We start from the raw sequence: 14,954 nt of genomic DNA, 5'->3' as shown, positions 1-14,954 counted from the left end.
CATATATTTAACTTGATAAATTATACGTCCCTCCTTCCCCTGGAAAATTACATAATGTGTTGGCGTGAAATCGAAACTTGGTAGAGATCTCAAAATGTTAACTTTGATGGATCTCATAACTTTTATTTGTTTGATTTTCTTCTTGCGTGACATGTGACATGTAAGTGGGAACTCGAAAATTAGTAGAGATCTCAAGGAATGTATAATGTTATACTATACTTCCCTCCTTCCCCTGGAAAATTACATAATGTGTTGGCGCGAAATCGAAACTTAGTAGAGAATGGATCTCATAACGTATATTTGTTATGAATCGAAAATTAGTAGAGATCTCAAGGAATGTATAAATGTTAAATAATAAATAATATATTTAGGAAATGATGAATCATTATCTACTTCCTTAATCAATTGCTTAAAACCTCTTAGTCTTGATAGTAATAATGTCCAAAGCAAATGTAGATTGCTTGTGTTTCAATTTTTGTTATTGAAAAGGATAAATTAGTTGGCAAGTCACATGGGGAACTTTTTTCTCATGTGACCTGCTGATCTTAAATTGATTTATAAAACACATGAACTTTGTAATTTTCCCACCCTCCCCACCCACCATGATGCTTACTTGACAACCAACAGCCCCTGGGGTACATAGCAGTCCAGAACATGGGGATTCAGTAAGGGGACACTTCAGTCAAACTGACCTGATGTACTCTCGTTTTCCGGAATATATTCTACGTAAATCAAACAAAACATATCCGGTATATTATTATTTGAAGGCCGAATGTATTGATAATATCCTTACGTATTGAAACCTATCTATGTCGAGGTAAAACTATCAAAAATAGAGTCTCCTCGCAATCTTGCATAGTGAAACTTATCTACGTCTTTTATCGATATGACTGTATTACTATACATACTCGAAGAATCTAACAAAAACAAAGCATGTGATTATGGATCGAGTGTGATGTAAGCAAACTGTTAAACCCGGCATTTCATCATATTTAAATGTTAATAACCTCACTTAGATCACTCAACCTTAAACCACATCAGGGCCATTGATTCGATTCATCGGACGATCACCTAGAATTAGGAGGGAAATAAAGACAGCATCCAAGTCTCGCTCATTTCTACACATCTCCACTCTAGTTCCCTGTCTTCAAACTCTCCGCTCTGACACTTCTAAGACTGTGATCGAACTCTCGGGATCAGAAACAAGAAGGTTTGGATCTGATCATTCTTCTTCAATCTATTTGTTTGCTAATTTATCGTGAAAAGCATTTCATTTTAGTGCATTATACGTTTATCTCTGATAATGGTGATCTATTACAATGTTTGAACATCACATTTCTGTCAGATCATGCATGTTTCGAGGGGAATTCTGTTTTGTGTATTGTTTTTATGCTGAAAAATGTATGGATCTGAGTTGTTATACCACTTTCATTCACTTCACCGCATACATCTAGCTAATTTACAGAGTATAGACTAGTTTTAATTCACAACTTATTGCTTTGCTTGCTCAATCTGCTTAAATACATTTGAAGAGGACCTTTGCTTAAATATGTGTTGATATTCGCTTTGCATGATCATAATTCAGTACCAAGTGTATATAAATGGCGCGTGAAAATGCTTTTATCATTTTATGTAGTTGAATTCAGTTACATTTCTATTGTTACTGCCAGGAAAAGAATGAGAGAAATCCTGCACATTCAGGGTGGCCAGTGCGGTAACCAAATTGGATCCAAGTTCTGGGAGGTCGTGTGCGATGAACATGGCATTGATCCTACTGGAAAGTATGTTGGAAACTCTGATTTGCAATTGGAACGTGTAAATGTGTATTACAACGAGGCTTCGTGTGGGAGGTATGTTCCTCGTGCTGTTCTAATGGATCTGGAGCCTGGCACCATGGACAGTGTTAGAACTGGTCCCTATGGCCAGATCTTCCGCCCTGATAACTTTGTATTTGGCCAGTCTGGTGCTGGAAATAATTGGGCAAAAGGTCACTACACTGAGGGTGCTGAGCTTATTGACTCGGTTCTTGATGTTGTGAGGAAGGAAGCTGAGAATTGTGACTGCCTTCAAGGTACCTACAACTTCCGTGATTTTGTGATCTTGCTTTATTTGTTGCTAGCTGAGCACTTTTAGTTTCCGTCAACAAAGGACCTCTAAGTGTTAAAGGAATGTATGTAGTTAGAGTAGAAATATGGGCAAAGGAACAACCTTATGTACTCTGAATTAAGTGGTCATTAATTAGTTACAGGACTTACTTGTAAAAAAGATCTGGAACCTCGATTTCAAAGTTATGCAGGTTAGCTAGATTACTTATGCTGAAATTCGCTAGTTTGTAATATATGTGTTCCCCATTTTTGCAGGTTTTCAAGTCTGCCACTCTCTCGGTGGAGGAACAGGTTCTGGGATGGGGACTCTGCTGATCTCGAAAATAAGGGAAGAATATCCTGACAGGATGATGCTCACGTTTTCTGTGTTCCCATCACCGAAGGTCTCTGATACAGTTGTTGAGCCCTATAATGCAACTCTTTCAGTCCATCAGCTTGTAGAGAATGCTGATGAATGCATGGTTCTGGATAACGAAGCTCTATATGATATCTGCTTCAGAACTCTCAAGCTTACCACGCCTAGTTGTGAGTATAATACTTTATTTTTTCTGTTTCAGCAAACTATTTGATCAAGTGAACAAGTCCTGGAAAGGAATAAAGCTCACTTATCATCTGCTCTTCTATATTTTTGATCTGATAGTTAATTGATAATTGAATCGCTCACTCCTTTTGGTTGAATATTTATCACTTGTTCATTAAGCTTTATGATACTGGATACATTATTTCTTTATTTGAAATCTGATCAAGGATCCCTCTGACAGTTGGTGATCTGAACCACTTGATCTCTGCAACAATGAGTGGAGTCACATGCTGCCTCCGTTTCCCTGGTCAGCTGAACTCTGACCTCCGGAAGCTTGCTGTGAACCTGATCCCCTTTCCTCGTCTACATTTCTTCATGGTCGGTTTTGCTCCTCTTACATCCCGTGGTTCTCAGCAATACCGTTCCCTTACTGTACCCGAGCTGACTCAACAAATGTGGGATTCCAAGAATATGATGTGTGCTGCTGACCCACGACATGGTCGTTACCTCACTGCCTCAGCCATGTTTAGGGGGAAAATGAGCACCAAAGAAGTCGACGAGCAGATGATTAATGTACAAAACAAGAATTCCTCTTACTTTGTAGAGTGGATCCCAAACAATGTGAAGTCAAGTGTGTGTGACATTCCACCAAAGGGGCTTTCGATGGCATCAACATTTATTGGTAATTCAACCTCTATTCAGGAAATGTTCAGGAGGGTAAGTGAACAATTTACTGCAATGTTTAGAAGGAAGGCTTTCTTGCATTGGTACACCGGTGAAGGAATGGATGAGATGGAGTTCACCGAAGCAGAAAGCAATATGAATGATCTTGTCTCCGAGTACCAGCAGTATCAGGATGCTACTGCTGATGAGGAATATGATTATGAGGAGGAAGAAGAAGGCGTGGAGCCTGAGTCATAATAATTCAATAGATAATCACTTCTAAGTTGCGTTTCTGTATCGGTTTGGATGCCTGATTTGCTATGATTCTGCATAATTAGTACAAGCTTGGTGTGAAGATCATGTTGAAGTTGTCTACTAGATGCATTATCCTGTCAAGTGTAAACTAAAGATTTGCCATGAAATCTATTATATGATAAAGAGGCAGTGTGTTTAAGTTTTGTAACTGAGACTGATTGAGTACTCTGTGGTGGATACTAAAGAAACTTGCATGAATCTAATAAGCTTCAGTACTAGTTGAAATAATTGTCTCTAGCCTAGCCTTGCATAATTAAACATTAAAGTGAAGGTTAACCATGTGCTAAACCCAGTATTAGTTTCGAGCTTTTGCTAGGCTCTGTTAGAAATTATCTCCTATCGACTATCGTTATATTTAGGAGTTTGCTAATAGACCATTGGAGATTTTCTTAATAAACTATCGAAGTTATTGAGCGTGATGAGATGATTCAAGACTTATCTCCTGTCGTTACAACCTAAGTTTATTTTCTTAATAAACTATCGAAGTTATAGACCATATTCCGTTATTCTGGAGCTACAAAAAATAAAAGGTAATTTCTGATTTCTGCATCTGGATACCTCTCTAAACCATAGTGGGCTTTCCACCACATAGGAAAGGCACCTTTTCTGACGGAAAGCCCAGTCCAATCATTTGAAAGGCCCACTTGCCAAATCATCTTTATAAACCTGCCATCTTTTTTTTCCTTTTTTTTTACCAAACAAAGTGAAAAATTCATTAAAACATTGAAAACCAGCCGGGGCAAACCCCCGAACTGCCAACTAAAACAACCAGATTATGAATCAAAAATCGAGCTAACTAAATAGCTGTTTTGTTTTCAGATTGTTTAATACATAGAATATTCAAATTCTTTAAATTAAAAAGTATTACAATGACATACGGAGTAATCCAACCTACATCAATTCTGAAACTAGTAGTAACACAATTGACCTTCACATAAGGTAGCCCAATGTTCAATACTATCAATTATATTAACGGATAGTAGAGCAACAAATGCCCCTAAAATACGAACACTTTTTTGCTGTGAAGTGTGAGCTTTTGTGATATCCACCACCGTCTCAGATCTGATACAAGCCTTACAGATCTCCAAAAATATCATATAAATCCTTCTCAGAGCGACCACCGAAGAACATCACGACATAAAATACTAACATCCCAAAAAGATAGGCACGACTAACAACCTTATAACAGGTACGGCTACACATGGGTTGAGCAAACCGACCAATCCGACCCAACCATTTTTCAACACGAAAAACCCGACCCAACGTAAACCGAATTATAGATGGGTTGTTTCTTGATCAACACGACATAAATGAGTTGGGTACGGGTAACAAATATCTTTACCCTAACTCAACCCAACCCGATTCATTAATATATCATCCGTAATTTTATATAATTTTTTAAGTTTGATATGTATTTATAACTCTTCTCGTATATTTTCACATAACTACTATAATATCTTAATTTTTTAAGTTTGATATGTATCATATGTTTTCACGTAACTACTACAATATTATGAATGGTTTGTGTATTTTTTTTCATCTCCGATATCATATTAAGATTTCTAAGTAATATGATAGAATTTTATTTGTTCAATTTATGTTTGCATATTCATTTTTGTTTACAGATGTATGGTTAATTTATTTGGGGATGCATGTGATTTATGACATGATATACATTAATAAAACTATGATGTTAATCAAATTTTAATATTAGCACTATAATTATAAGTTATACACATTTCAGTTTTATTTAAATTTTCAAAATGAACGATAATAAATAGTTTTTAAATTTTTTTATCGGATCATTCAACCCATCCAAACCGACCCAACCTGACCCAAACCGATGTACGACGGGTAGGGTTGGGTTACAAACTTATATTTTACGGGTTGGGTTAAAAAATTTCAAACCGATTTAATTGGGTCGGGTTGTAAAATCGCCTCCAACCCGGCCAACCCCACCCATGTGCAACCCTAATAACAGGGTACTTGACAAGATCTCATCCGAAAATAATTAGATCTTGATTTTATTGAAAAAAAATGATAGATAAATAAAAGAAGAGATGGGAGAGCGAAAGGGGCTTGATCGATTGATGGATGAAGGTTGAAAAATGGAGAATTGGTGGCTAGAACTTTAATTTTGGGGTCGACTCTCAAAACCCTAAAATTCATAATTTTAACGATTATGTGGGGGAAAGTGTTGGATACCCCAAATATTGTTATAATTTTTTTTTTCAAATACTTTATAAATGGTAACTTTTCTCATAATAATATTGGACGCCGCGTATATTCATATGCGCCCACAAATTAGATTTCAGCGCGTGTCATGTCATCTCATCTCATTTTACAGTTATTTTAGAGCATCTCCAATCATGTATAGCCAAATCAGGGTTATGTAAAATTTTATTGAAACTGTAAGACCATGCACTCCGGTGGTATTAGCTATATCCAAAAATATTGTTTTATTCCTATTTTTCAGATTTATATGTATATATATAAACTTTAAATAATTAAATGAATTTAGTTAATACTTAATTCAATACATGAATAAAATATATAATTGTAAGTTAATAATTATTACAACTGAAATAATAATAATAAATAAATATAACAAAAATATTTTTAATAAAAAGTTACTAATATATATTGTATTATATATATATTGTTTGTTAAAAATAATTAATAAATTTTGTTAATAAGAGAACAATATTTTTACACTTAATATAATATAAATTAAAAATATTATATATAAAATAATAATTTTAATATTTATGTATTAAATATTATATAAATATATGCATGTTTAATGTGTATGTGTACGTAGTAATGTGTAGATTTAGGTTCAAACATGAATTAAAGTGGAAGATATGGCTAACACCAACAAATTTAACAAATATAGAAGACGAGATGAAGTATATCTAAATTTTTTGTTAACAGGTGATGTAGTTGGAGTGACGTTTTTTTTACCTAATATCTATATCTAAGTGTAACATAGTATTTTTAGCGAACAGAACGTCATTGTTGGAGATGCTCTTAGTATATAAGTTTTGTTTTACCTGACATTACTCTCATGTGGCTTAGTTTTATTTGTCTGAAACCTTTCCGGAGAACAAATACTGACCCTGTATATAAATAATTAGGTACATATTTTTAATACATTTTCTAAAATTATATTAAATAAATTGGTAAATTGTGAAATGAGAAACAAGTGGAGAATCCATAAGTTGTTGCCTGCCCACTATTGTATTAGATGGATAACGAAACTGACATTTTGTATTGGAGCTTCCACTTTACACCTAATTTTGATTTTGACACTTCAATATAATTTTTCTTTTATAACAACAAATATAACCGATAAAAATAAATCAATTTCTGATAAATTTACTTAGTTTATCTAAAATATTAAAATGACTACGCAGCGCGAACTAAAATTGGTTAAAAAGAATGAAAATTACATTTTTTAATTTTAGCTGAATTCTTTTTAAAAATAACTTTTACCCTTGATTTTATTTGTATATTAAATACTCCCTCCATCCCAATTTATCTGTCATGTTTGACTTTTTGCGGTCAAATTGACTAAATTTTGATTGAAAATTTCATATAGTATATTGAAAAAAATAATAAAAATTATATCATTAAAAAGTACATGTAATCTACTTTAATACGTATTCTTCGGTTTTTCAAAATAATAAAATATTGATATTTAATTTACGGTCAAAATTAAGTCAATTTGACCACAAAAAGTCAAACATGACAATAAATTGAGAGGAGTGAGTATTAATGGACGGCAGTCAGAAGTTGGGACTCTAAGGTTGTTGGTATGAGTTGTTTGAAAAAAGGACTGGTCAACGCGGCTGTAGAAAGTCAAGGAATTTTTACCTACCAAGACCAAATCCAATCTAGTTCTTTTGACTTGTTTTTCACATTTATAACACCTACATTGGCGGTAAAGCCTAAATGTTGATATCATTCTGTTGAGTGATCACTTTTTCGAGATCATATTTCGGATCATATCTCATATCATTAACCGTATTCATATCATTAACCGTATATATATATGTGTTGCTGATAGTAAATAGTAATGGAGTTTGAGGGATAAAACTAGAGGAATGTGAGAGAGTGGTAGATTCACTTGTTAAAATGGAAAAAAGGAGGAAAATGGACAAAAAAAATTATGATCTTCCAATAACAGCATAAACTTTAAGTAACACATATAACCTATGTTACTCGGACTCGGTTAGAAGTGTCCGACATAGATACGTATCCGAGTATCGGATTTGGAAACATTTTAAAAAATATACATATTTTTGGCCTAAAACAAGTGTCCAAGTCCGAGTGTTTGAATTAGCAGGCAACATGAAAATTAACATTGTGCAGGCTACATAGTTCTTTTTTTTATCTTAATGACAGATCTTAAGTTAAACTTGCAGTGGTGCATAACACTAGAATTTAAATGGAGCAGAAAAAAGTTGAGTTAACTACCATGACACTGCTAGTACTGGGTACTTGCAGTCAAGGAGGAGGATGCCATTACCAAATCCAGTTTTTTCAGAGTGCATAAACCAGTAGCCAACTTATGCTTTACAAATAATTACGAAAATTTTAGTTATTCCAAAATGGAAAATTCATGGAGAATTTAATCTGGACAAACCAGATCACCAAAAATAGAGAATGCAAATAAGAAATCTGAATGTTCAAAATTCATTTGAATTCCGGTGGAAAATAGTCAACCTAAGAAAAAAATTCACTCTACAATTCAGTCTAAATAAGAGCGCGATAAAGTGTCAAATAAAACATGCTACTGTAATAATAACAAGCCAGATAAATTCACTTCTTAGGAAAATTTCTTGCATCATACCATGTTCCACCACATCTCTTGCACGTACGCGGTTTCGGTTGAGCTTGACTTTGAGCAATCGTTTTCCAAATTGGATCCTGGTTGCTACTTTAAACTTTTGGCCAGCCTTTGTTTTTGCATTTCTGGGGATCTCTTACACTTATTTGAGACATATTGCAAGACAGACCTGGCTCGAGCATGACTGAATCAATTCGTGCACTTAGTTGCATTTTCTGACTCAGCTGCTCTGCATTAATAGTATCAAGCTGTTTAACAATATCATGTAACCCATTAGTAGCAACAATTATGAGGATTCGATCATTTATACCCCTCGTACCCATTAGTAGCAACAATACGTGTATACACATAAAAATGAAGTAGTATTCCTCAGGCTCCGTTTTCTCGTAAGTTATTTATAACTCACACATTTAGCAAAAAAAAATCATAACTCAACACTAAAATAAAACGATTTACTCACATGTCAATTACCTAATAATTTAGCTGGATTTTTTGGTCGGTAAGCAAAGATTCGTGTCCAAAATTTTTCATCTATAATGCATTTTTGCTACGTGTTTTGTTATAAATTAGCATTATACCTTATCATATAATCAGGTGAGGAAGAAAGAATGGGGGATTCAGAGTCAAAGTTGTACCAAACTATTTTCCACCTTTCTCCCCTGTCGAATTGTTCCTACTTCCGACCCCACCAAAATATAGGTGAGGGCTGAGGGGAGCTACAGTAATGCAACAAAACAGAACATGCATGCCCAAGGGTCAAGACCAACACAATTAGTCTAATTTAAATGTCATAAAACCAAAGGTAACAAAATAAGGACTAACCCCTCTAATACAAGTCAAGAGAAGAGGTTAAAATTTCAAGGAACTAGAAAACACCAGATAGGTACACTGGTCTTTCCCCACAATTCATCGAAACTATAGACCTAAATGTCTCCTATTTTTAAAAGTACGACTTCCTAAAAGCTCATCTCAACATTCTCAGGATCAACTTAAGCTTATTGCCTGCAAAACTTACAGTGCAGTTTGCATAAAACTGTGGTTGGTCACTGAAATTAAATTCGCAAAATTAGAGAAACTAGCGACGTCCATTTGCCCAATTCCTTTTATGGTTGTTTCCGGGCTTCCCATGGAAATTTTTATGGCCGAGATCCTGCTTGGGAAGATCACGCAATTCCATAACCTGTATAGTCCGCTGCCTCTTAGCTGTCAAGAAAATTATTGAAAGAACATCATCAAAAATAATATAAATCATTTATAAATGCTACAATATTCATGTACTTTGGAAAATGATCTTTCTTTCGCTTGTGTTTTCACTTGATACAGAATTTTAAAGTTTAAAAGAAAGATATCAAGAGTATGCTTTCAACTTGTTGTAAAATGCTCGGAATATAAGTCGGAATATAAGTCGGTTTCGAGAAATTATATCAAACTTCATGGTTGCAAAGGCTTAATGTTAAAAGTTAAAACTTTAAAGGTTGACCAGAGCTTGAAAAGAATAGATATAGGAACAAACCGTTCTCAGCTTGTTGGTAGCGCTCCTGGAGCTTCCTCTTTGTAGCTTCAAGTTTTACTTGTACAGAAGCTTCATCTAAACACCTTGGTTTCTAGTAATCAAATTGGATAATCATCAGCTTAAACTTCAAGAAAACTGCTATTGCTAAGAAAACTTCTGCAATTGCAAACCTACATTTTGTTGAGTCATGGGTGGCCTCTGAATTGCAACTTTTTCTGGTTTCTGCTGCAACCTTGTCTCAGTATGGACCTTCTGATCCATACTAAGTTTTGCAGGTCTCACAGCCCTGGTGTCCGCAACTGGAAGCTTTGGTTTAAAAGGCGCAACTTGTTTACTGAGTGAAGCATCTGGTGTCCTGCTTTGTTCATTTTTCTTGTCCTTTAGAGCGATCGACTCAGCAGGAACGCGTGGCTTCTGCTTCACAATTCTGTTGTTCTCCGCGTGCTTCCTACCAGTCTCTTTCTTCTCGTTAAGATCGGTATAGTGTTCAGGATCTGCACAGTTCACCAATAAGGAGTCGTGGATTGTTAGATTCAATCAGAACTGTGCGGTAAGCAACTTAATCGTAAAAGCAATATGGGTTGGTTATAAGGGATACGATAACTCACTTTCTTCATCTTCCAAGCCATCAAAGAACTACAGGAGGAGAAATGTTTAAAACACAGGAGAAAAGCTTTATTAAATTAGGACCAGAAAACAATGCTGTGAAAGTAATGAAAATTCAAAAAGAGGCAACAAGAAACACATACCCGAGAAAGCTCCATTGTAGTTGGCTGAGTAGCAAAAAATGCTAAATCATCCAATGGAGGAGAAGGCAGCCCATAGTCTTCATCAACAACAGAGGACGGGTTCAAAGATTCAGGGGTAGCACCATCAGGGGCACCTAAAATATTTCATGAAACTTATCAAAATTTAAACACATTACCAATAGGAAAAGTTAAGAACATAAACTTCTCTTTGAGAATACTTTTGGATAAACTACCTGCAACAGTTGCTGTTGCTGTGGCTGTGGCATTCACCCACTCATCCACCAGAACCTTCCAACCCCTGTGAATCATGTAATTAGTTGACATGAATGATACAAGCACTTATTGAAGTAAATCCACTGCTAAGAGAATAACTCTAGTAACATGCATTAACACAAAAAATCCTAAGAGATTTCTATGCAAGGAAGATTTTAATGAGACCAAAATTAGATTATTCTTCTTCTTTAGCAATCAGAGAAACTGCTAAAAGCAACGAATTGAAACAGTTCCCTTTTATATACAAACAAACAAGTCTAGAATGAGTTAGCTTCCTTTTACTATACCGACAAAATATCTTCAAGGCATCACTGTAATTATGAAATCAAGGATATAAGAGCAACGTGGCTAAGGAATCATTAAAGCACGGAACTAGCAAATATGAGCGTCCCAAGTTCTCAATGACATCAAGCTAGAAATGGTATCCTACACTACAAATATAGCATATCATTTCACATATATAATTATACACAAGCGACAAGATATGCATACTCAATGAGTGTGTGGGCTAGTTGTCGAATGTCCTTCGACCGATGCTTTCGGAGAACATTAACAGTTTTTCCAATTCCGGTGGCCTGAACAACAGTCACTCAGTAAGCCATGTTCAATAACGACAAAGAACATGTCTAACAAGTTACAATTTAAACATATGGCATGACAATAATCAGTAGCAAGCTACAAAAACAATTATCATACCTTAAGGGTTTCTACAGATAAAACCATCAATTCCAGCCGCCTTAACAAGTCGAGCAAAGAAGAAATTGGCTGTTACAACAAACAACAAAAAAACAATCATCAAAAACCTAATTGAACCAACCTACAGACACAATTCAACTAAAAATCAATCAAACTAAAAACAAGCAATCCAATATCATTCATCATCATTTGAATCATCCAAAGCAATCTAAAACAGAGCTACATAACAAAACAGAAAGCAGGCATAAAAATCTCAAAAACAAATAAAACAGGAGAATTATATAGACTACAGTTAAAGATAAGCAACAAACCTCGTCTTCACTGTTTCCCAGAATCTCCTTAATCCTCAAAACCTCCCTGTGAATCTGAGCTTTCTTTTCAATCTCATCCGTTAACGCCTCGGCATCACCAAAACTAACATGATTACCTATCTGATCATTCATCTGATGATCATCACCATCAACACCATCATCATCATCATGATCATCTCCACAACCATCTACCTTACTCTCCTTACTCCTCCCACCCTCAAATTCAAAACCACTATCAATCTTGCACTCCTCATCACCATTAGATTTCACACCTAACTCAACATGATCACAACCAACACATTTAATCATCTTACAAGAAAAAAGAGCCTCAGCAATCTGACCTCTCCTCAGCTTAAACTCTGTAGGACAATCACAAGCAGCAACCTTCATAGCATGATCAATAATTTCAAATATATCAGAAGAATCACAACTTCTAAAAAAGTCCCTCCATTTATCTAAATCCTTTAATCCTGCCATACCCTCAACTCAACTCACAACTCTGAGCACAACCCACGTCCTAAAAATCAATTCTTGACAATACCCAGAAATCAAAATTCAATCTTTATGATCAAGAAAATCATGATATGCATGAATATATGAATATAAGAGATAAAAGGGTAGTAGTTGATCTTGATTGAATAATAAAAATTGATAACACCAAAAGGCCTTTTGTTAAGTTGTGAATTACAATTAACAGATGATGACAAGAACAATTGAAAGCAAACAAAATCAATGTGTGAATTATCCACAAGATATGATTCTATTCCTTATATTAAAATTTATTTATTTATTTATTGAATTTGAAAGCAAGCCTTTTGTTTTTGAATGTATATCTTTCAACAAAATCTGAGGCTATACAGAATGGGTTTTATGAGGATTAAAGCATTGAATACGCAAATAAATGTGGTGTGTGTATAAGAAAGAATTTAAAGTGTGTATATATAAATTTGATATGAAAAGATACTTTACTATAGAAAAGATTGACCCGGATGAAAAAAAGGTGCAAGTATTAAATATTTTTGTCACGCCCTGGATTTTATAATATCTTTATACAAATTCCGTATCTAAAATTCTAATATATCAGGATCTCGTATGGAAATAGTTTTACTTACTTATCCCGACTATCACGCATACGTCATGCATATGTGTGGTAATTCTATGAAAATATTTGTGATTATTTATGTTGTTAAGATATAGAGTAAAATTTTAGAACTAGTTATTTAATATCGTGCTGGTATAATAAATACTTCTTCCGTTCTTAGATAAATAATCGGCTAAAGTGACCAAATTTTGATGATAAGAGTTATAGAGTTATGTTCAGAATTTGGATAGTTTTAACTAAATTTAAATAAAAAGAATCATTCAATTGAAACGGGGAAGTATCATTTATTTATTGTAAATGTGTGTGGTGTATAATAATAACAAATACTTTCAAAATTATAAGTGCGGTATATAACGAGATAGCAGATGCCACTTAATATTAAATATAAATATATTTGTTGCACACGTCTCGTATGTAAAAAATCGCAAGTTTATGTCGGATAGAAACTATCACGATACAAACAATATATGAAATCTTATAATAATCATTGGAGCGTAAAATATAAATTAATTATAACTGATACGCCGATCTTCTACAATATACAAAATGTATAATAAAAATGGGATTACATGTTATCAATGAAAATAAAATATATACATGTTGAAGTCAAGATAAAATAAATTTAGCATATAAGTGCAACATATAAATATTGCGAAAACGCGAGAAATATAAAATATATAACAACTATCATAAATATTTATAATATCTAAAATAAGGTATCTAAATATTACACCGAGCGGGATATTGAATATAAAATAAATATTTTTGATACGTGCAATATCAAAAGAATCATGAATAGGTGCAATAATATACGTCTAGTGTTAGTGCAGGGTGGGCTTCCACCCCGCTCCGTCCGACCCCGATCTGATTATTTCCCTTTCGGATCGGGGATTCGGGAAATCTTTCAGGGGCGGGGCCGGGAACGGAATTTTTTTTTTTAAAAATCGAGGATCGGGGCGAGGTCGGGGATTAGCGTCTCCCCGCCCCGATCTCCGACCCCGATTTTTTATATATATAAATAAATAAATATTAATATATATTATGCTAAAATAATTATTAAAAATGAATAGTTTAAATAATATTATTATAAATTAAAATAATTATAATTTATTGAACAATTTTTTATATTTTAATATAACATAATCTAATATATTTTTTAAAATTTAAAATTTAAAATTTATTTGTATTAATCACTTTTAATATCATTTGATGTTAAAAATATGATAAGAAATCAATAATTTATATATTTCGAATTGGTAAATTATTTTTTAATTAAAAAATATAATATATTATATTATATTATTATTTTTAATTAAAAATAAATTTCCAGAATCTCAGTGGCGATCACCATTCCCCGTTCGGGGTGGGAATCAGGGAGGAAAAAAATTCTCGTTCGGGGTCCGGAACGGGTTCGGGGATCGGAAGTCCGGATTCCACTCCCCGACCCATCCCTAGTCTAACGGATTTCACCTGAGATAAGTTCATAAAAGATAGTTAATACACCACTTTTCTATCATGGTAAATATTACGAGCTCCCGCGTTCAATTCTAAAGACTTGCAAAGTAAAATTCGAATTTACACACAAAGAGCCCATTTACAAATACTTGTAAAATATAAATCAACCTTGCTCACTGAGATGACAATCGATAAGCAAGCTCCATTTATCCCTTCCAGCTTCAGCTAAATGACGAAGAACAAGATCCGTTCACAAGCAAGTTAAGGAAGTATAGAGCCATGCCCTCTTTTAACTAGGGAGATGAAGGGTTAATAATGATACTCTTGTTGTGCAAGATATGCATGTACATAACAAGACTAAATCATACTGATAACCCTAAGGATAAGTTGTACGATAATC

At 34.1% G+C, this 14,954-nt stretch overlaps 2 protein-coding genes across 5 annotated transcripts; one reads left to right on the top strand and one right to left on the bottom strand.

Annotated features, from left to right (window-relative positions):
* Positions 1-946: 946 nt before the first annotated feature.
* Positions 947-3,831, top strand: LOC141713685 (tubulin beta-2 chain). Its single transcript, XM_074517205.1, has 4 exons — positions 947-1,210; positions 1,671-2,071; positions 2,361-2,630; positions 2,867-3,831. Exons 2-4 carry the CDS (start codon positions 1,678-1,680, stop codon positions 3,544-3,546), a joined length of 1,344 nt encoding a protein of 447 aa, XP_074373306.1. The 5' UTR covers positions 947-1,210; positions 1,671-1,677; the 3' UTR covers positions 3,547-3,831.
* A 4,441-nt stretch (positions 3,832-8,272) lies between these two features.
* Positions 8,273-12,902, bottom strand: LOC141713684 (putative mediator of RNA polymerase II transcription subunit 26b). Of its 4 annotated transcripts, none has more exons than XR_012572020.1 (10): positions 11,998-12,902; positions 11,687-11,755; positions 11,483-11,565; positions 10,951-11,015; positions 10,718-10,851; positions 10,577-10,604; positions 10,143-10,462; positions 9,969-10,059; positions 9,471-9,658; positions 8,273-8,703 (listed from the first exon to the last, which is right to left on the bottom strand). XR_012572020.1 is itself a non-coding variant. In XM_074517204.1 (9 exons), the coding sequence occupies exons 1-9, from the start codon at positions 12,472-12,474 to the stop codon at positions 9,531-9,533; spliced, it is 1,395 nt and encodes a 464-aa protein (XP_074373305.1). In that variant the 5' UTR covers positions 12,475-12,902; the 3' UTR covers positions 8,273-9,530. The 4 variants fall into 4 exon arrangements, 1 of the variants encoding a protein (XP_074373305.1); XR_012572021.1 differs by having other exon boundaries at positions 8,273-8,684; XR_012572022.1 differs by having other exon boundaries at positions 8,273-8,679.
* Between the last annotated feature and the right edge of the window lie 2,052 nt (positions 12,903-14,954).

Source organism: Apium graveolens, chromosome 3 (genome assembly GCF_009905375.1).
Source record: "Apium graveolens cultivar Ventura chromosome 3, ASM990537v1, whole genome shotgun sequence".
In the NCBI taxonomy this organism is placed as follows: Eukaryota; Viridiplantae; Streptophyta; class Magnoliopsida; order Apiales; family Apiaceae; genus Apium; species Apium graveolens.
The sequence above is the reverse complement of the archived record's forward strand: the minus strand, read 5'-3'. Positions and strand labels throughout refer to the sequence as shown.